Below are 20,872 nucleotides of genomic sequence, written 5' to 3' on the forward strand. Positions count from 1 at the left end.
CGTGTCAGTTCTTGATTTAATCCCAGCTGTTCAAAAAAGGATGTAGGCCAGTTGGTGTCATTCCTTTTGTGCGATCCTATCGATATTTGATTTGAGTTATAAGAAGAAAATTGGATGGTTAATACTTAGTTTCCAAGCTCAGAAAAAAGTCTTGTTTCACTGGCACCCAAGTGCCACTGTTGAATGGGAAAAATGTACAAAACAGGAAGTCCAACTGCTGGTCTCAATGGAAGAACCACAGCCACATGATCGTCTGCGTTGGGGGTTGGGGCGGGTGGCGTGCTACACAAATGTTAAAACGGCACAGCTGTTCTCTGCATGCTTGCTTGTGTAACATTGAGCTAGTGCTGTAACTTACTGTCTTTGCATTTCATTCAAAAAAAGGCTGCACATTTGTGGAGAGACCCCACCAGTTTATATTACGTTGACATATGTAGAAGCCCTACCCCCAGAACTATATAAGTCTTTGATTTAATTGTTTTGCAGTCTGATTCTGTATGAGGCAACTTCTGTTTCAACCTCTTATCAGAATCAGTAAGCTCGAGTAGCTCCATGCTTACTCTGGAGAGACCTGTAAACCACAGTGGAGCCGTCCTGCTTCGATATCTACTCCAGGACCGGAGCTCAGTCACATATCACTACTCCTTAGAGCTTCTCTTTCGACGATGCAGAGAAAGGAGGCGACCAGCCTGCCAAGCATTTGCAGAACCCATTATTCATTTGACTGTGGCTACCAGGTTCCCTTTCACAAGCATGCAAAGCAAGACACGCAGAGCATCAGTGTGCTATATGCCCTACAACCAAAATGTCAAACCCATCTTTTATTTTAACCCTTGTGTTATCTTCGGGTCATTCCGACCCATCAGTCATTGTGACCCACCGTCGTATTGCGACAACTTTGCCGCATACAAAAACAAAGTGAAGCATTTTCTTTTAACCGTAGGGCTGTCTCAGACCCTCCACATTGCGAAGGTTAAAAGAAAATTATTTTTATTTGTTTTTGTATTGGGTAAAATTGGGTAAACACAACGATGGTTCGTTATGAACCTTTGGGTCATGTGACCCGAAGGCAGCACAAGGGTTAAAGGAAGTCCCACAGTGGATTTAGAAGAAGTTGGAGGGGAGTGTTTTCCAGTTGGCCTACCAAAGGACAGCTTAATTTTGTGGTCAGTAAGGGGTAGATTTGGAGAAAGGTCAGTTGTATAGAGATCATGGATGTTGAGTTGTGGCCTCGTTTAAAAATAGCACAGTCGTTACTAAGGTAATGACTAGAAGAATGGGGTCTTTGGCCTGGAAAGGCACAGAGAAAGGACAGTAGTGTTACAGACCACAACAGAATAGGTGCCTGTCTTTGACAAAATGTCTCAGTGGTTTACAATTGTACTTTCTAAGCTCCCCTGGGCGAGTGTATCACGTCCTCGAACCAGAGACAGGGGTTATATCTTGATGGATGAGGAGGCCATACCCTCTCCTGCTGGCGTGTGTGTGTGTGACATCTCGCTCCATAATGAGTACGAGTCTGATCTCTCTGCAGCCGGTGGTGAAGGACAGAGGACTTGCAGTATCCCACTGAGTCAATACCTGGCAGCTCCTCTGAGGGAGATAAGGTAGTCCTCTCCCAAGGTATTTATCGATCCCTGTTCTAAACTGCAGTGGTTAGGCGGGGTCTATCGAGTCCGTTCTGTAGGATAGCACCCCAGCAAGCTGCTCGACACAGGGGAGACCAGGAGCCACCTCTCTGTGTTACTCCACATCTGGATCTCTCTGTCTCCCAGTGTGTTTAACCTCCACGTCATCTCGTTTATTTTTGTAAACCTAAACTGGTGTGCATGCGTGTGGCGGTAGAAATTCTGTAACTGTATTCTGTTCAACTGCAGATTACTTTAACTTAAATTTCTGCAGTTCACCATCAACAGTTCTCTATTACAGATAGATAAGAGGCAGACGCAGGAACTGCAGTGGAGGAATGTTTGACTTAATAAGCCTTCCATTGTGGCTGATTGAGGACGATAAAGGGGCATGTTTACAGTACTGACAGAGACAGAATTGATGGTGTTAGATGTGGACAGGCCCTCGTGTTTTGGGCAACAGAAGATCAGTTTGTTTTATTCACCAGATTTAAGAGCTTTTCTTTAAGCAGAACAGACTACAGGACACTGTGCCCTTTATTCTGCGAATTCAGAATATGTGACAAATACTAGAAGGAACACACCATAAAATCGCATCATAAACACTGATTTGTTTAGGTTCCAGATGTCCCTGTACCATAGGTGGATGAGGAGTGTTGCTTTATAAACAGCATGCGGGCACAAACTCCTGGTAGCATACGGTTGGAGTGGGGACATGTAAAGACATGCAGCAACTGAAGACGAGAGGAAGATATCTCTGTTCTCATCCACACAGCCATGCAGGTCAAGGAGTCGTTTTCTGTGAGAAGAGGCACACTGGAGCTATCGCTGTCCTCAGGATGTTTGCTTTAGAACCACCCCGGTTTCCGTCAGACAGGTCAGGTGACTCAGACACAATCGAAGCTGATGCTAAGGAGATATGTGACACACAACCCACACACACACACCACAAGCAAACCTGATTTATTGAACTGATACATAAAATCATCCGACAACACAGGCAAGCAGTTTACTTCTTTTCTTTTGTTGCTTCGAATAAACGAGTCTGTGTGACGGCATGTGTGAACACATTGTCTTTATGACCTTTCTCCCAGCAGGAGTTTGGTAAGGAGCTTCCACTAGCCTCTGACTGCAGTTTAACTGGGCAGTTATGGCCCCTTTGCTGCCACACTGCCAAATGACCCTCCCGACCTTCATGACAGTCGCATGTCTCAGAAAAGGCAGTAAGCTGGCTGTAGCGTCCCAAATATGCGATTCGAACATTCCAATTAAATATTTTCCGATAGACAAAAACTAATGTACTAATTAGAAGGCTAGCAAGTAACACTAACACGGCAGTAGCATTGCTACGGGTATAATGCTAGGTAACTTAGCCCAGCAGCTAACTAAAGCTAGCTAGGTACCATTTCAGAAAAATAACTCACTCGAGTTAATGGCCATTCCTCTGGCAAGACGAGGCCTCCTGCTAACTCCCCATAGGTTTGCCGCTGACTTCCTGAGTGTAATAGATGGGAAGGGGCTTCACGCTATTGTGATGACGAAGGGAGATGGTTGTTCGCTTGTTTGTTGCTAGATGATGCATTGTCTGACTGGGATAGTGAATACAAAGATGTGTTATTTTTCTTACAGCAGGCTACAAAGAGCCAATGTCACAGGGTGCGAGAAAAAGACAGGGTTGTGAAACAGGAATCAAACCTTGAACACACTTGTCAACTAATGTTTCCAAGCCTTTGATCGTCTGCCAGTAAACGCATCACCTGCACCACCCAGAACTGAGCAGGCCTGTACGGTATCTGTTGTAAGAGTGCTGCTAAATCCTAAAGGCGCTGCCCATACACACCCTATCACTGGTTTTTCTCAGGAATGTGCAAAGACAAATTCGTCGGGCATTCAGAAAGTCCTGTTTGTTTGATGGAAACCATGGCAACGACCCACTGGGATCGTTGTGGAACGGTTTAAGCAACACTGAGGTAATTCTGTTGAAACTGCTGGCTTTGGAGTTCCTCCCTGTTTCATAGAAAGAGGAAGAGATTCGAAAATCTGAAGCACAGTGAATGAGTCACTTTTCTGAGCTACCTCGACACTTCTAGGTTCAACTTTGCTTTGCTTTTACAAATAGTTTGACTCTCAAACTCAACTCTCTTTTAAAAGAGTAAAAGAGTATTCTACGAATTCCCCCTGTGGTCTTACAGGCAGTGATGTGGGCTAGGACTGTTGTTCATCTGTTCAACAGTGTCACACCTTTCTGCCCTGTTCTCAGATTTGAATGTAAGTGTACTGAAATAGCAGCCAAGTGATGGCTCAATGTAGGCCTTAAGTTCAGCCACCACACCCAGGGAGATAATAACTGAGTTTAAACGCACGCACGCATGCATACAATCACACACACTGTTATTAAGACAGATTACTTTACAATCTCCCTAATGGTAGAGGTAGGCCTCTTCAAAACCACATTCCACTAAGCTCTCCCTCAAGGACAGTAAAACATCCATTATTGTTTGTAGAGAAGGAACTTCTCCCCTCTGCTAATCCCTGCTCTGAGTTCTCTACCTCTAAGGCTACACTGTCAGTAAGACTCACATGCAGAGGTGCTCCGCTGTTAGGCAGGAAGTGGTTACGGGTTGGGTTAGGGTTTCCTGCCGAAAACTTTTAAGCTTGTTGTCATTCTTGCAGCAGGCCAAGTCTGTCAAAGATACATACATCTGCTGCTGCCTGCACATAATTGTGGGACTTTCCTCTGGGTTCAGATGAATTTGTCTGTTAGAGTATGAAAGGATGCAGGCTTGTGCTGGTTCTCAGTCCTGGTGGAGACTGTGCTTGGGTTCAGCTGAGTCCTGGGTGACTGCTGGGTCCTGCTTCAGAGTGCATTCCACCCATATCTCAGACCCAAGGTTATGTTCTGCAAGGGAGAGAGTAGGCATGTGGAGGAGGTCTTTCACTGGACGAATGAATACATACTGGTGTGTACTGGAAATGCTAGTCTCTGCTCTCTGAAGAGTACACTGAACCGGATCCACGAGCAGACCAAACAACGGCCGAGTATGGCACACAGTCTTGATGGCAGCTGTGGAATCGTGTGCATTGACCCACAATCTTGATTGTTCCGTTTTAACAGCGATCCTTTATGAGTCACATGACACGCTTTTCTCCACTGCCACCCAGGGGCCTCTATTTATATCCCATTATGTGAAAGTCTGACGTTTTGTCCTCGGCCCCTTGGGGGTCTTGCAGTGTGTCTATCACAGCCGTGTGAGAGAGTGAGCACAGAGAAAAACATGATTAATATTTGTCCCACAGTTCTGGCCCCTGTGTGCGGTGAGAGCGGTGTTTTGCCAGCTGTGTGGCACAGAGAGGCTGGGGATGTGCTTAATCCTCAGCTTCACGCCGTGACACATACGGTACAGTATGGGACAGTACGGGAGGGGGGGGGGGGGGGGGGGGGAAGCAGGCCATGTGTGAGAGGGGGGGGGGGGGGGGAAGCAGGCCATGTGTGAGTTACTGCAGACGCCAGTCTCGCGCCCCTGGGGACTGAATACTGTTCCCTATTCCAGAGAACTTAAATCACTTTCGTATTGTCTTCATTTAGCTTCCTGTGCCTCCTTCTTTGTCCGTTTCTCTCCCTCTCTCTCTCTCTCTCTCTCTCCCTCCCTCCCTCCCTCTCTCTCTCTCTCTCTCTCTCTCCGTCCCTCCCTCTCTCCCTCTCTCTTTCTCAGTATCAGGTTTGTGAGTCAGAGGGCAGACCTTGTTTGCTCTGTATCTTTGTTTGGCTTAGTCAGTCAGTAAGTACATAGAAATGACCTCTCCCATGCCATATCTCTACACAGAAACGTCTGTATGAGTGGAATCCTATAGATTCTTCATTTGTGGTACACAACTCTTAACTCAGCACTCACTATCGTTTACAAACCAAAGATCTTTTTTTTCTTCTCACCAACAGGTTAAACAACTCTGTCATTTTTCTGAGCAATGCACTGATGATTGGCGGACGGATGTTAACCAGGATACAGATGACACTGGAGTTTTGTTTGACATATCAGATCCCCACCACACTGTCACATCATGCCTGACTGGATCTCTATAATTACACCAGTGTCAGGATTCACAGTGACACAGCATGCCCACATGCCCACAACAACCTCTACCACAGAACTGCTGTAGAAATCCACACACACACCACCAGAAAACAGGAAAACAGAATCCTGGTCAGGGATAATGACTCAGGAAAACGTTCTGCAGAGACACACACACTTCTCTAGCCTCCCCCTAGTGTTAACAGCACCACACTACTTAATGATGACTAACACACCGTCACCACAGGGCCAGAGGGACAGCAGTCACTGCCATGTGACCTTCCACGCCTCTCATTGGACAGCGTGCGTTCCTGATCACGCAGCCAGCTCCATGGATCCCACACGTCCTGATCACCCCCGTCGCCAAATGACAGATTTGACACTGCTTAGTCATTGTGTGTGCTGAAATTCGCCGTAAATGTAGGGAGTCAGGTGGCTGAGCGGTTAGGGAATCGGGCTAGTAATCAGAAGGTTGCTAGTTCGATTCCCGGCTGTGCAAAAATGACGTTGTGTCCTTGGGCAGTGAGCTGGATGGACAGTCACTAGGGCCCAGATGACACTGATGGCAGTGTGGGGGGGGGGGGGGGGGAGAGCAGAGCGGGGCTTGTTTGTGGAGCCTGGGTTGTGTCTTCCTGTAGTGCTGGATGCTTGTCCCCTCATCTGCAGCCCAGCTGTCCCAACACCCCCCCCCCCCCCTCCCCCATGTGGCTGTGCAGAGGGTGGAGTCAGCACTGAGGCTCTGTCGGCTAGCTGTGCCGTCGGGATCTGCTCCATTGGCACTGTACCATCTCCTCCTTACAACAGAGTGCAGCAAACAATCTGCTTCTTAATTCAACAGCAGTAATAAGTCAAAATAGATGTGCGTGATTTTTTATGTGAGCTCGATTTAGAATGCAACATCTGGTGTCGTTTCAGGAGTATTTCAGGGCCTCGTGAACGTTTTGTGGATCAGTGTTACTGTGTCTGGAAAGACTAAGGAAATGGGTCTGTCAACAGGAGAGATGAGACGAGGTGGAGGTGGATGCTCTGTAAGGACTTTGGTGATTTCAGAGGAGTCACACTTTGGCAGAGTCTATTTTTAATCACCCCATTTGGATTTCTATTCTTGAGCCTCTCGTTCAAGTGGGCGAGAAAATGAGTGTTCTTTTCTGGAGCAGTGTCTCCTGGCTCCTGGCAGCGTGATGACGATGACACAAAGGCTCCTCTGTGTTGCTGGACCCGGCTGCAGCAGAGAACAGAACACAGGCCCTGCTGGAGTCAGGCTCTCTCCTCCTCCCCCCTCCTCCTTCCCCCTCCTCCCCCTCCTCCTTCCCCCTCCCCTCCCCTCCTCCTCCTTCCCTCCCCCTCCTCCTCTTCCTTCCCTCTCCTCCTCTTCCTTCCCTCTCCTCTTCTCTTCCTTCTCTTCCTCCTCCCCCCTCCTCCCCCTCCTCCTTCCCCCTCCCCTCCTCCTCCTTCCCTCCCCCTCCTCCTCCTCCTCTTCCTTCCCTCTCCTCCTCTCTTCCTTCTCTTCCTCCTCCCCCCTCCTCCTCCTTCCCCCTCCCCTGCCCTCCTCCTCCTTCCCTCCTCCTCCTCCTCCTTCCCTCTCCTCTCTTCCTTCTCTTCCTCTCGTTCCCCCTCCTCCTCCTCCTCCACCCTTCCTTGCACCAGTGCAGTTTGGGCGAGGCCACTTTCATGTTGCCATATTTGAAAGGTCCTCGGGGAGGAGTGCATGTCAGAGAGGGAGCGTGTGTGCAGAGGTGTGAGACTGTGCAGGGCTGGCTGGGGTTATCAAGTTGAACACCTAAAGTGTAAGAAACCACTCACAGCACCCTCAAAATACGTGTCACATTTTACATACCAGAAAAAGTACATACCAAAGAAAGAGGAAAAGATACACCTACAATCATCAACATGAACACCAACTCAAACTAAAAGTTACTTTTTAAAATGTCCTTGAGTTTTTTTGTTTGTCCAGAACCAACTCTGTACGAGTCACAACATACACAGAGGTCACTGTACAGGTCGATGGGAAAGGATGTTCTTCTGTACATTGAGGCTCCGTCTACTGGTAGCGCCATCTGTTGGCAGGGCCTGGTTCTGCTCTTGGGGATACAGGCGTTTCAGTCAGCAGCGCATGTTTCCCCCGGTCAGGAAGACAGGAGGAGTCACGGCAGAACTACTCTCCCATGGAGAGAGATTCTGAGGGTGCCGAGGCTTCACAGCTCCCTTCATCACTGCAGGCGTCCTCATTCAGAGAAAGCCCTTCTGTATTTCCCCCATAGTGCTAGCCTAATCACCCAACCGTGGGAGAGGAGTCACGAAGCTTACCTTTCCCAAATAGAGCAGACGAGCAGGTTCATACGGGGACGTAAGATGATGAGGGAGAGTGAATGTGTGAAATGCTGATCTTGTGTTTTGGATCTCCCCGGTGCCTGTCCCCCGACCCCCGACCCCCGCCTCCCGCCTCCCCTCCCGGTGCCTGTCCCCCGACACCCGCCTCCCCTCCCCTCCCGGTGCCTGTCCCCCGACCCCCGCCTCCCCTCCCGGTGCCTGTCCCCCGACCCCCGCCTCCCCTCCCGGTGCCTGTCCCCACCACCCTGGGGGCTGGGAACTCTATTCCAGCTCTGTCAAAGTAATTAGGCTAAACATATCCAGGCAAAGGAGGGAACAGAATAGGGAGCTCTGCTGCTTTGATCTGCACAGTCCAGTTGCACTTGGATAGAGACTGCAGGAACGAAACACAGAGTAATTATCTCAAATGATCTGTTGTGGTTATTTATAGCCATTGCAACAAACGGCAATTAATCTCTGCGTGCAATTGCTACATCCTCCTGCCTTTTCCTGTTGAGTGTGGGGACTTGGAGGCCATGGCTATTATCAGACAAGAATAACAGAAAGGTTTCGAGGGAGCGAGTGTTAGTGTGTGATTTATAGTAAGTCAGCTAGAATCGGTCTCGTGGGTATATTTATCATAACGGAGAAAAAGGGAAAAACTGTGTGTGTTCGTATAAGAGACTGGGAACACGAGGTAGAGAGACAACAGCGACGATGAAACCGTTTTAACAGAGATTTCAGAGTCTTTTAAGTGGTTAACTCAATTCAGACATGGAAGCGCCCCTTGGAATCCAAGCAAAAAGGCTTAAACATGATCTCAGTGAGTCTAGGGTTTAATCATTTACAATTGGATTAGAACTGCTTATTCCGTAACTCCCCTTCCCTTGATATGAATCTGTTTACATAATATTAGATTAATCATTAAAATACCATTATTTGTCACTGTTACCATGTTTCTATAATAGGTTTTAATCCTTTGATCAACAAACTGCCAGTGAGGTGAGTTTAACGTGGTAGTAGGCTGAGGTATGGACCATCACAGATGGTGTTCCAATCCTAGTGCATTTTAAGCAGGCATTAACCTTACATGGTTTGGTCATCCATCCTTCGACTCCCTGCAAAGTGATGGCACTATTTGCGCTAATAAGCTTATCATTCTGATACTAGTATTATGATCTGTAAAATCCCCATTCTTAACTATCTACATGCTTACACCAGTCACACTGATTGAATCATACTATGTTTACATGTCCCCCAATGCTGACCTCAGTCTTCTGTGTCTGAGCATTTTCATTTAGTTGACCAATTAAAGAGAGCATATGGGTGGCAGTGCCTGCCCACTGCACGACAGCCCCGCTGTGGAAACACAGCTCAGCAGGACAGACTGAGAGGCCCCTGCATGTCTGTGGGAGTATGGGGCGTGCTTCATGGTTTATGCTTTAGAAAGGTCCATAATCTTCCCACTAATCTGGGGCTTGAGGTGGAATTCCCCCTGGGCATGGAGAGCCAGACTCTGCTGGCAGTGTTCGGGCCTCCTGGTGATGCTTGCATATCCGACGGACCTCAGAACAGTTGGATCGCATAGGAATGAGGAAATGAGTTGGACACAGTGGGGTTCTAGTGTGAGCAAAGATAACTGTCTTCCCTAGAATTAATCTCAATAACATCTCAGCTCAAAACGTAGTATGTTAAAATGTGATGATCAGAGATCGGACAAGCAAGTTCAGCCTAGGATTTCTATCGTGAGCGACTATTGCCCCCTGGTGCCAAAACGTTAAACATACAGACTTCGGCAATCAGGAATATCGGTCACACTACACCACACAAAGGACGTGTTGCAAAAACAACTAAACGTGGGGTCTTGAACCTACTACGACTTGGGTTGTGTCTCATCAGCTGTTCTGTGGTCATTTCAGCTGACACCTGAGTGTTGTGAGTTCAGGGCCCATCTGTCGGTGCCCTACGGCCAGCAGTGGGCGTTAATCCTGAGAGCGGGTCACAGGAGACGAGCCCGAACCATCCCCGCCCTCAAGACCCCTTCTTCAGGCCAGGTAGCCGTTCCCAGCCCTGTGGCTCAGTAATCCTCTTATCACGCACAATAGATTGAGCAGGGGACCTTGCGCAAGAGCAGCGATTTATTGTTCACTGCTCCATGCTGTTCACTGGTGTGTAAGTGCTGGACTATCCACACGCGTTCTGAGCTAAGTGCTCATTGTTCTGCTCACAGAAACGACTGTCAACCCCCCCCCCCCGTCTATAAAACTTCCCTCCCGTGATTTATGCAAAACAAGTAACACAAGCAGAAATCAATGAACATTTTACATTATGTAATTCTTGATCTTTTATTATGGAACTTGTTTGTTGTCGTGTATTTCGTACAGCATAACACGAGATGTTGAAGCTCCGTGTATAGAGGTATAAAAATAACCCACGGCGCCGACAGAACTGTAGAGTGACCTCACTCCATCTCATTCTGGCTGAGGTGAGATCATATATGTTCAAAGAAAGTCTGCAGATTTTTTCCGTATCTGATTCTACATATCGATTACAGTAAATGAAATTCCTTCCATGAGCTGCGATGCACGCACACGCACACGCACACACACAGATCAGGCTGCTAGCCTTAAAAGCAAGATGCGGATATCTGGACTGTTGAACTCTGGGTCCTGCATTTCCGAAGGGACCTCTTCACACAGGAAGTCTCTGAGCAGCAGCTATACGTGAAGGAAAACACACAGAGGAGAAGCAAGTCGTTAAAGAGAAAACCACTGCAGTCACTCCTACACTTACAAAACGGTTAGACATTTGATTTGTTAATCATCTGTTGAAGACAGGTCAGAACAACCGTTGGAAAAGGGTTGAAGTTGAACAGTTGAAAGCACATGCATGTTTGAATAGCGCTAGTAAGATTAACCGTTATGCAAAACCTCAAAAAAACTTTTCTCCACTTCGGGGTTGATGCCAACTGTGCGTTGCTCGTAGCAACAGATGATGCAGGTGTCCGGACCAGCCAGGAGCTTCAGAGTTTCCACCAGAGGCTTCACAGACTGTGGGACAACAGATCATGTCATCCACCAGGTTCACATGGGTCTTACAGCAGGAGTACACGTTCAGGAAGGAACCAAGTATGCAGCAGCAGTAATAGTGTGTTGTAAGGAGTTGTACAGCACCTGTTCATAATAGATGCAGTCTGCCATCAAGATAAAATGAGGATGAGGCAGGAATTCTGACACATTTTCACCCCTTTACAGACAGGAAATACGGTTTATTACAGGGATTTTTCATGATTTGAAGACAATCCATAGTTATTTTTCTATCCTACATTATGGCACATTGTGATGGCCGCAAAGTACTACTGAGAGATATTCAAAAAGCTTGCTTGCATTAACTGTAGCTATGTACATGCAAATAATGAATGGACTATAAGCAGCTAAAAGTACAAACCATTTTAGTACCTTGGCTGTGATGGATCCACTGTTGACGAGTGCCTGGTTGTCTCGGATGTTCACTTCGAGTAAGGACTGCAAATCTTCCAAGTCTGTAACGGTGACTTCAGCTCTAAAAAGAATGTAGTTCATGTCGAATCAGTGGTTGTAAATGTTGCGATTATGTTACATACAGTACCGATACCGGTACATCTGTTCTTGGCTGCTTACCCAGTTAGCAAGGATGCAGGTTGAGCTAGCTAATTCGATAGCTACCTTGTGTTAGTATATAATGATTATACTACGGTCGTAAATTTTCGCTCTTGATTTTTTGCTAATTAGTTTAGTATAATAACTTACCCCAACGTTGCTGCCATTAGACCGACAACTCCCGTACCTGATCCCAACTCCAAAACACTTTTGTGAACCCATCGGTTTACACCCGTTTTAGGATCATAAAACTGTTTAGTTTCTAAATATTTTGAAAGCACGATTGCAGCATCCCACACCACACATCCCACATCTCCTTTAAAGCACTGCTTCATCTTCAAGATAGATCCGTCATTTTTCTCAATTTCTCTGACAAAATAGTTATCGTCTTCCACCGTGTGCTCCGCCATCTTGAATTTTGCAGGTTTACCTACAGTGTCAGTGCGTCTCCAGTAAGCCCCTACCGGTGAAGTTGTTACATTTTCCAGACTGAACGTTTTAAACCGTACTCACCCAGAGCCATTGGAAGAGAAATAATCTCAAATATTTTTTTATGGCTCTATTCACCGGCACATCTGCCGCGTGAATCAGGTGTTGCGATACCCGCGTGCAGTTCTCAAAGAGAATGTGGCGGGAAATAACCTTCTATCTAGCCAGCTGTTGCTATGCAAGTGAAATCAGTTATTTGGTATATCCATGATTACATGTCCTATAAATTAGTAGGCTATATATCCTGTCATAAAATTTCGAGTTGAACCAAAGAGGAACTATAGCCTACTTCTGAAAATGCTAAGAAGCAGCACAGATGAGGTGACACCTGGCTACAGTTCAGACTCCGGGGGAAGCTTTGTGTCACCTTTCGGACAAGCTTTGTCTCACGGCCATGGCTGTGAAACAACATCTTCACTTTCTCCTGATGCTGCCAGTTCCAGCTCAAATCCCCCGCACCCTGCAGCAGCACAGCCAGGGACTGCTGCGGGAGACGCAGGCCCAACATCAGTCCTCTCCAGTAAGGTCATGTCGTGACTGGCAAATCTAGTCTAGTTTCCTTGATGCTGCTGGCGTTAATCCACCAATTTGGAGTCCAAGCAAGCAAGTGGCTTGGTAGCTAGCTAATTCCTTTCTGTTATTTGGGAAAAATCACATATACATGTATATTTTTGTCTATTAGCAGATAGCCTTATGATGAGTAATTGGTAAAAATAAATAAAACCCTCAGCTCATTAGCTACCTATATGACTCTCAGGTCAAGTGAATCGGAGCTTCAGGCAGGGGCGGACGGGTAAATCCGTCCCTTCGTCCGGTTTCAGCAGCTCGTCCTTCCGCTCCGGAGCGGCCACCCCCAGACTAAGGACGGCAAGCGGACACCCTGCCCGGACGCCACAGACGGAACACTCTGGAAGTAAACAAACTCACCAGTGGATATAGTCAGAGTCATAGATTTATTGTCATGTCCATTGTTGATACACATGTACCAATTACATTTTTGTGAAATGGCAAGCTCATACAGCTACATAAATGGAAAAACTAGTGGCAAAAATGACAAAAAAAAGCTCATAGCAAGAAGTTTTTGAAAAAATAGCAACATAGCAATAAAAAAAATACAAGAATGCCAAAAACATCATACATATAAACTGAAGAGTGCCAGAGAGTATGTTCATTAAGTTTGTTTATTGGCACCGTATCTGACTTCATCTCCTTCTCTGCAGTGGCCACCTGCTCCTCTGCCACCTCGGCCGTGGGCGCCTCTGTGATTGTGGCCGTGGTGGAGGGACGAGGCCTGGCCAGGGGAGAGATAGGCATGGCTAGTATCAACCTCAAATGCCCAGAGCTGATCCTCTCTCAGTTCGCAGACACAGGAACCTACGCCAAGGTAGAAAGTGATTAACTCATTGGCTGGACTAGATGACAGTAGACCTGTTTGCACTTCTAATCCTTGATGTTCCGCTGTACTTTCTGTTCGTAAGAAGGATAGAAGTGGCCGATAAAATGAATTAAATGTAAGCAAGGTAGTCGCGTCACTTGTCAGTGTAGCCTCGTCCTGGTCTTGGGGTTCACACTCTGATCCTCTGACTCTGGTCCTCTGACTCTGGTCCTCTGACTCTGATCCTCTGACTCTGATCCTCTGATCCTCTGACTCTGATCCTCTGACTCTGGTCCTCTGACAACGCGACCACCACCTTTATAAACACTGCTTTAAGCAGCTACGCCACCCAAAAGCTAGCTCTTCGATGGTGCGGATGGGAGGTATTTATACTGAGAGAGTTGAACCAATTCAACTCAGTTACATAACAGCAGTCCTATCCAGAGGATCTCAGAACTGTCTTGTTGCCCATTGCACACCTGGCACTTGGCCAACCAAACATCTCTGACCCCTTCCCAGGTCATCACCAAGCTCCATATCTTGGTTCCTCTGGAACTCCTCATGCCAGACACAGCCAGCGAGAAGGGGAAAGGAACCAAGCTTTACAGTCTCATCACGGAGAACTTCCAGGTACCGATGCGTTCGCACGCAGCGTTTGTTCTAACGTTCCTCACGTCAAACTGCGCCCCCTCGTTTGCGTTTCAGGCGGTAGCTTTCACGGCGATTCAGAGGAAATATTTCAACGAGAGAAAAGGTTTGGAGTACATTCAGCAGCTGTGTGCCCCTGAATTCAGCACTGTGCTTATGGAGGTGCAAGCTAAGTAGGTACTCTCAGAGCCCGCAAAACACACAGTAGACACAGGGGCTGAGGTTTGTTTTCTAATGTGGGTGGGACAGCTTTTCTTTAATGACAGGATGAAGCTGTTAAATATAATTTTCTAAATAAAGTGTGTGTGTGTGTGTGTGTGTGGGGGGGGGGGGTCAGATTTTCTGGTTAAAAAAAATGGATAGGACATGACCCACCCATGTATAAGGCAACCCTCACCTCTGAATAAATACCACACAGTTTTAATACGGTTAACTTATTTTATAGTTATGTTATTATTTGTGTTCTAGGTACTACTGTCTGGCTGCTGCAGCCGCTCTACTGAAATACTTTGAGTTCATTCAGAACTCCATATATGCTCCTAAGTCCCTCAAAGTGATCTTCACTGGCAGTGAGCAGACTGCCATGATCGACTCTGCATCTGCCTCAAACCTGGAGCTTGTAGTCAATAACAGGGACCACAGGTACAAAGGCTTGACTCAATTAGAAAGGAACACTGAGTTCATTTGCTGTATAGTATTTTACTTATTTTGACCCATACAGAGTTGTTATAGGTATGTGTGTGCGTATGTGTGTGTGCATGCATGTGTGTGTGCATGCATGTGTGTGTGCATGCATGTGTGTGCGTATGTGTGTGTGCATGCATGTGTGTGCTTAACGATTGTTTAGTTCTTAGAAATAGTTAAACTTTTGTACTTTTACTTAATTTAAGATCTGTATATGTTTAGTGTTTTGCACCTCCCTGCCACAGTAAATTCCGTGTTTGTATAACATACATGGCGAATAAACCGAATTCTGATTCTGATGTGTGTAGGAGTGAGCACACCCTGTTAGGCGTGCTGAACTACACTAAAACTCCTGGTGGAGGCCGACGGCTGCGCTCCAACATCCTGGAGCCTCTTGTGGATGTTGACACCTTAAACATCCGTCTGGACACCGTACAGGAGCTGCTGCAGAACGAGGATCTCTTCTTCGGCCTGAAGAACGGTCAGCATCAAGTCTTACAGGGGCGCTTTGGGCGCTTTGCTGCTGTCTGACATGCTGACTTGACCTCACAAGGCTAGTGGCTGTTTGGTACGTTATGTTAACTGTACTGTGTCCTTCCTAAGCCATTGGACATTTTCTGGATATAGACCAACTGCTCTCTGCTCTGGTCCAGATCCCCAAGCAGGAAACGGTAAATATTTACTTTAGATTACTGCGCACATATTCTAAATTCACTCAGATTTAAAAACAGTTCCGTTCCCTCTGTTATCGTTTTCTGATTATGGGAAGTCTGAGTCAGAACATTGAAATAATCAACACATTGGCTCTCGATGCAAAGGTTCAAGTGGCAGAGTCCAAGATTACACATGTGATTCAGCTGAAGCACACACTGGAGTTGATCCCCCCTCTCAGGGTGAGTACCAGATGGACTCCCACTTAAAAACAAAATCTTGAAACACTTCTTGTATTTTAAGGGGAGCTTTGGTTTAACGTCAACCATACAACCTCACTGTATCACGCGAACAGATGGTGTTGAAGAACTGTGACACGGCTCTGCTCAAGGCGTACAGCAGCTCATTGGAAGACAACAGGTCAGACCTCTGTGTCTTACAAACAGCGTTAGAGAAAAGGGATTGGATATCCTACTGTATGAATAGCCCCTGGATATCCTACTGTATGAATAGCCCCTGGATATCCTACTGTATGAATAGCCCCTGGATATCCTACTGTATGAATAGCCCCTGGATATCCTACTGTATGAATAGCCCCTGGATATCCTACTGTATGAATAGCCCCTCGATATCCTACTGTATGAATAGCCCCTCGATATCCTACTGTATGAATAGCCCCTCGATATCCTACTGTATGAATAGCCCCTCGATATCCTACTGTATGAATAGTATACAGTGTATAGTGTATACTGTATGGGTGTACACCCGTACTACAGAGTCCCATGCCTTCATTTGCTATATCTGGACCTCAGATTTGACATGATACTGGAGCAGGTCAAGACGGTCATAAACGAGGACACGAGCTACGCGAAGGGCAGCCTGACCATGCGGACTCAGAAGTGCTACGCCGTTCGCCCCGACATCAACGAGTTCCTGGACATCGCACGGCGAGCCTACACCGAGATCGTGGATGACATTGCAGGTGACGGCCCAAAAAGGATGTCATTAGTCGGTTTCCAGGGGAGAAAAATCGTGTTTTACAGAGATTGAAACCACAGTGGATGTATGAGTGTCCTTCTGATGCCCAGCGCTGGTGGAGCAGGTGGGGGAGAAGCACAGCTTGCCAACGCGCACCAGTTTCAGCTCCTCCAGAGGGTTCTTCATGCAGATGAAAATGGAGGGAGTGGCCTTGCCAGATGGAAAACTCCCAGCAGCGTTCATCAAGGTGACGGTTACTACAACAGGACAGTTGTATCTGTATTTACCCAAAGTGCCTTATCTTGACACGCTGTGATGTTGCCGTGACGTTGCCGTGACGGTTATCTCAGGTCACAAAGCAGAAGAACAACTACAGCTTCACCACGGCAGACCTGATGAAGATGAACGACCGCTGTGATGAGGCCCTTAGAGAGATCTTCCACATGTCTTATGTGTGAGTGATGACTGACAGACTACACCAGTGTGTCGGTCTACAAAAATAACTTAACATAAATTAATGTTAACATTTTAAAGATGGGAATTAAAAAGCAACACATTCAACAATTTTTTGGGGCAAATTTTTTGGGGCCTAAAATTTTCTTGGCTCAGATTTTCTCGACTTGAATTTTTGGATGGGAATTCTTTTGTGTTGGGCGGCCGCAAAGTAGAAAAGGTCAGGAATGGCTGCTGTAGTACACAAACAGAAGAGCTGTCGGACGGACTCCCATTCTCTCCCAGTAGATGGGGCTATTTGTTTGTGTGGCTTCTACAAAGTGGTGGTCTCTGATCGTCCTCACCTGTCTGCCTCCAGGGTGGTCTGCCAGCTGCTGGGTACTGTCCATGAGCACATCCACTGCCTCTACAAGCTCTCTGATGCTGTGTCCATGCTAGACATGCTGCTGTCTCTAGCCAACGCCTGCACCATCTCAGACTACGGTGAGTCCAGTCCCCGCAATCATACCATTCACACAGTATCAAGTTCTGGCTTTCATCGTATACCCCCTGAAAGCCCCACCCGCCCACCCACCCCTCCCCCAAACTCCACATCACTTGGACTTCTCTCCTGCTTGGTCTGAATCCCCCCCCCCCCTTTCTCATGAACCTCACATGGCAACCAGCAGTGACAGGGGCTCTAGTGTGTCAGCATCAACACCCTGTGCTGTCGGACTGACAAAGAAGCCGTTGTCTTCTCTAAGCAAAGTTTTTTTTCCAATGGTGAACTCCGTTGTCCAGGCCCCTCCTCCCCCACTCCCCTCCTCCCCCACCCCCCTCCCGCCCCACCCCTTCAGACACATGGGTGGTGAACAGCGCTTCTCAGCTGTCTGAAAGAATCTCTCCAAGGACACGTGCTGATCGTCTTCCCTCCCCAGTGCAGTCAGCACCCCCTCTCAGATTACCCCGGTTACATAACCATCACTGTATTCAACCAGACATCTCTGTGCCCAATTGTGCCCAAGAAGCCTTTCGGCAATGGACACTATAGGTTACTGTACACCATTAACGTTTCACATCATAATAGTAAATAGCTGGGGGGGAAAAAATCTGAACCCCTTTATTCCATAGCATTTTTATTAAAACCTACTGGCAATTACAGTATGCACAACCTTACCTTAGTATCTGATTGCACTATGTTGACCACTCACGCTGCTCATTCTTATTCTTATTTTATATGTATTTTATTTTATATTTAAATTGTTGTACTCTTAGATTGTTTAGTTCTTAGAAATAGTAAAACTTTTGTACGTTTACTTAATTTAAGATTCGTATATGTTTAGTGTTTTGCACCTCCCTGCCACAGTAAATTCCGTGTTTGTATAACATACATGGCAAATAAACCTGATTCAGATTCTGATTCTAATTCTGAACAACACTTAACGTTGTTCAGTTAAAAACAGTGTGTTTTTAAGTGTTTCATCTGTCTGGTTTGTGCCTCTGTGACTGACCCTCTGCTTGCAGTGCGTCCAGAATTCACAGACACCCTGGCAATCAAGCAGGGTCGTCACCCCATCCTGGAGCGCATCGGCGGCCAGCAGCCCGTCTCCAACAACAGCTACATCTCCGAGGGCAGCAACTTTGTCATCATCACAGGACCCAACATGAGCGGCAAGTCCACCTACCTCAAACAGGTGGCGCTCTGCCAGATCATGGCTCAGATAGGTGGGTGAAGACGTCTAACTAGCCTATGTAGAACTATTTCCTCAGGTATGTATACAGGCCACCAGTGCTAGTGAATGGCTAGCTTTTCGTTGGCATAGCTGGTTGTGGTCGTGCTTAAGGAGTCGGAGGTGGAAGGTTTAATCCCAGGTGGGGGCGAACATTAGCTGGGTATGCCTACCTAACATCCAGCCCAACATGATCAAAACCCTCAGATGAGGTCATCCTGTAACCACTGGAAGTGGATCTGTCCTCGGCTGCTTAATGGCTGTGTAATCTCCCTCAGGGTCCTATGTCCCTGCTGAGTATGCGTCTCTACGGATCGCTGACCAGATCTTCACCAGAATCGGGGTGGATGACGATTTTGAGACCAGCTCCTCCACCTTTATGGTGGAAATGAAAGAGGTAAAAAAAACAGACATCTCTGTGCCCAATTGTGCAGGGGGAGTCAGGTGGCTGAGCGGTTAGGGAATCGGACTAGTAATCTGAAGGTTGCCAGTTCGATTCCCGGCATGCAAAATGACGTTGTGTCCTTGGGCAAGGCACTTCACCCTACTTGCCTCGGGGGAATGTCCCTGTACTTACTGTAAGTCGCTCTGGATATAAGAGCGTCTGCTAAATGACTAAATGTAAAAAAAACACTGGCCAGCGTAAAGCTTTGATATTGTTTTTTTATTTTTTCAACAGTGTAAAATAAAATGCTTAATCTTGTGCCTTTGTGCTCCTAAGGTCTCATATATAATCCACAACGTGAGTGACAGATCCCTCATCATCATAGACGAGCTGGGACGTGGCACCAGTGCTGAGGAGGGCGTGGGCCTCTGCCACGCTGTCTGTGAGTTCCTCCTCCGCCTCAAGGTACTGTGCGCTGACCCCACCCAGCTCCCTACTCCTTCCTGAAGGAAACATTTTTAATATGACACTAACAAATGACTCAGTCGATTAGATTTTACTCCCAGGCCTTTCTGCTCAGCCTGGAACACAGTTCTGTATTGATAAGTCTAAAATGCCTCGTGCAGTGGAGCTGAAATCAAATCAGGAAGTCATGTTGTGACTGGTCTGTTTGCCTTTCTCTTAGCTGTTCTGTACGCGAATTGCTGCTCTCCAAGTGAACAAAATGTGTCCGTAAACGAGTAGGGTCGCGCGACCAAATCCATAGCACTGTTGATTCACCAACAAAACCGTTTGTGAGCAGTCTGTCAGGATCAAAGAGCACCCAACATCCCAGAGTTAGGTGTGTGTTCTTTGTTCTCCTGTTTGCCTCAGGCCTTCACTCTGTTTGCCACGCACTTTCTGGAGCTCTGCCAATTGGAGACGTTGTATCCTAACGTTGAAAACCAACACATGGAGGTCCAGCACACACGCTCCGCAGAGGCCGGAACAGAGAGCGTGGTCTATACCTATCTACTGAGTCAAGGCTGCTCCGAAGAGAGGAACTATGGTAGGTAACTAGGGGAATGACGATGAACACTGAGTGACTGTGTTTCTCGAAAGGTAGAATATTTACCTCAGTGTTCATGTTAGGTCTGAGGGCCGCAGAGATGACGGCTCTGCCTGATTCTGTAATTCAAGAAGCGAAGACAATCGCTTCCAGAGTCAGCAAGCAGCTATCGGTACAGCCTTCCCTTCTAATCCTGCTTTTCTTTAAAACAAAAATAAACAACATGTCAGCTCATGTTCTTCCTTCACATCCCTCCCCCCTACACCCCGCTGTGCATCCCCTTCCCTTGTTCCAGACCAAGCAGCACACCAATCCGGAAACTCTTTGCCAAAGAGCAGTATACCACCTGGCCACCCGTCTCCTGCAGACAGCCAGGAACTCCAGACTGGACCCGGACAGCCTGCGCATCTATCTGAGAGGCCTGAAGACACGCTATGAAACAGAGCTGCAGGTCATGGGAGAGGCTGTGTCCATGGAGACGGAGGAGGAATGAGTCATTGGCAAGAGAGTGGATGCCAGAGGGCTGGGGAGGGGGCCATGGAGGGGCATGAGAATAAACTGTAGGATTTTTTGTATTTACTTGAGGTCATGTTGCCCTTTTAAGGTGTTTGACAGTAAAATACGATTTTAAACTCTGTTGTATTGTATTTTGTACTATTCAAGTTTGTCTTCGGCAATGTATGTTTTCGAAAATTATTATTTTTATTTTTGTAACGAAAATTATGTTCTCCAATAATAATAATTTGATGGGTGTGGTCGTGTGGACACGGAACACCCACTCTTTCTCGCCCACATCCAGCGTGAGC

The 20,872-nt window shown here is 47.0% G+C and overlaps 2 protein-coding genes across 4 annotated transcripts; one reads left to right on the forward strand and one right to left on the reverse strand.

Moving 5' to 3' along the window:
- Positions 1 to 10,323: 10,323 nt before the first annotated feature.
- On the reverse strand, positions 10,324 to 13,009 carry vcpkmt (valosin containing protein lysine (K) methyltransferase). Of its 2 annotated transcripts, XM_062470052.1 has the most exons (6): positions 12,503 to 13,009; positions 11,797 to 12,076; positions 11,456 to 11,569; positions 11,182 to 11,254; positions 10,939 to 11,058; positions 10,324 to 10,725 (listed from the first exon to the last, which is right to left on the reverse strand). In XM_062470052.1, exons 2-6 carry the CDS (start codon positions 12,054 to 12,056, stop codon positions 10,621 to 10,623), a joined length of 672 nt encoding a protein of 223 aa, XP_062326036.1. In that variant the 5' UTR covers positions 12,057 to 12,076; positions 12,503 to 13,009; the 3' UTR covers positions 10,324 to 10,620. The 2 variants fall into 2 exon arrangements, with proteins under 2 accessions (XP_062326036.1, XP_062326035.1); XM_062470051.1 differs by lacking the exon at positions 12,503 to 13,009 and having other exon boundaries at positions 11,797 to 12,479.
- Positions 12,178 to 20,701, forward strand: msh4 (mutS homolog 4). 2 transcript variants are annotated; one of them, XM_062469935.1, is made up of 20 exons: positions 12,195 to 12,655; positions 12,893 to 13,048; positions 13,356 to 13,519; positions 14,030 to 14,140; positions 14,216 to 14,331; positions 14,627 to 14,800; positions 15,151 to 15,323; positions 15,446 to 15,513; positions 15,661 to 15,735; positions 15,849 to 15,913; positions 16,306 to 16,475; positions 16,582 to 16,718; positions 16,822 to 16,925; positions 17,283 to 17,407; positions 18,428 to 18,628; positions 18,912 to 19,030; positions 19,355 to 19,483; positions 19,892 to 20,066; positions 20,150 to 20,238; positions 20,362 to 20,701. In XM_062469935.1, exons 1-20 carry the CDS (start codon positions 12,433 to 12,435, stop codon positions 20,557 to 20,559), a joined length of 2,772 nt encoding a protein of 923 aa, XP_062325919.1. In that variant the 5' UTR covers positions 12,195 to 12,432; the 3' UTR covers positions 20,560 to 20,701. The 2 variants fall into 2 exon arrangements, with proteins under 2 accessions (XP_062325920.1, XP_062325919.1); XM_062469936.1 differs by lacking the exons at positions 20,150 to 20,238; positions 20,362 to 20,701 and having other exon boundaries at positions 12,178 to 12,655; positions 19,704 to 20,020.
- Positions 20,702 to 20,872: the final 171 nt, after the last annotated feature.

The sequence above is a fragment of the Osmerus eperlanus genome, chromosome 9, assembly GCF_963692335.1.
Source record: "Osmerus eperlanus chromosome 9, fOsmEpe2.1, whole genome shotgun sequence".
Lineage (NCBI taxonomy): Eukaryota > Metazoa > Chordata > Actinopteri > Osmeriformes > Osmeridae > Osmerus > Osmerus eperlanus.

Coding starts and splice junctions, on each gene's coding strand:
- msh4 (XM_062469935.1), top strand. CDS start 12,433: ATGCTAAGAAGCAGCACAGATGAGGTGACACCTGGCTACAGTTCAGAC. Junction 15,514..15,660: donor AGATCCCCAAGCAGGAAACG/GTAAATATTTAC, acceptor CTCGATGCAAAG/GTTCAAGTGGCAGAGTCCAA. Junction 20,239..20,361: donor GAGTCAGCAAGCAGCTATCG/GTACAGCCTTCC, acceptor CCCTTGTTCCAG/ACCAAGCAGCACACCAATCC.
- vcpkmt (XM_062470052.1), bottom strand. CDS start 12,056: ATGGCGGAGCACACGGTGGAAGACGATAACTATTTTGTCAGAGAAATT. Junction 11,059..11,181: donor ACTGCATCTATTATGAACAG/GTGCTGTACAAC, acceptor GTTGTCCCACAG/TCTGTGAAGCCTCTGGTGGA. Junction 10,726..10,938: donor TGGAGAAAAGTTTTTTTGAG/GTTTTGCATAAC, acceptor CTTCACGTATAG/CTGCTGCTCAGAGACTTCCT.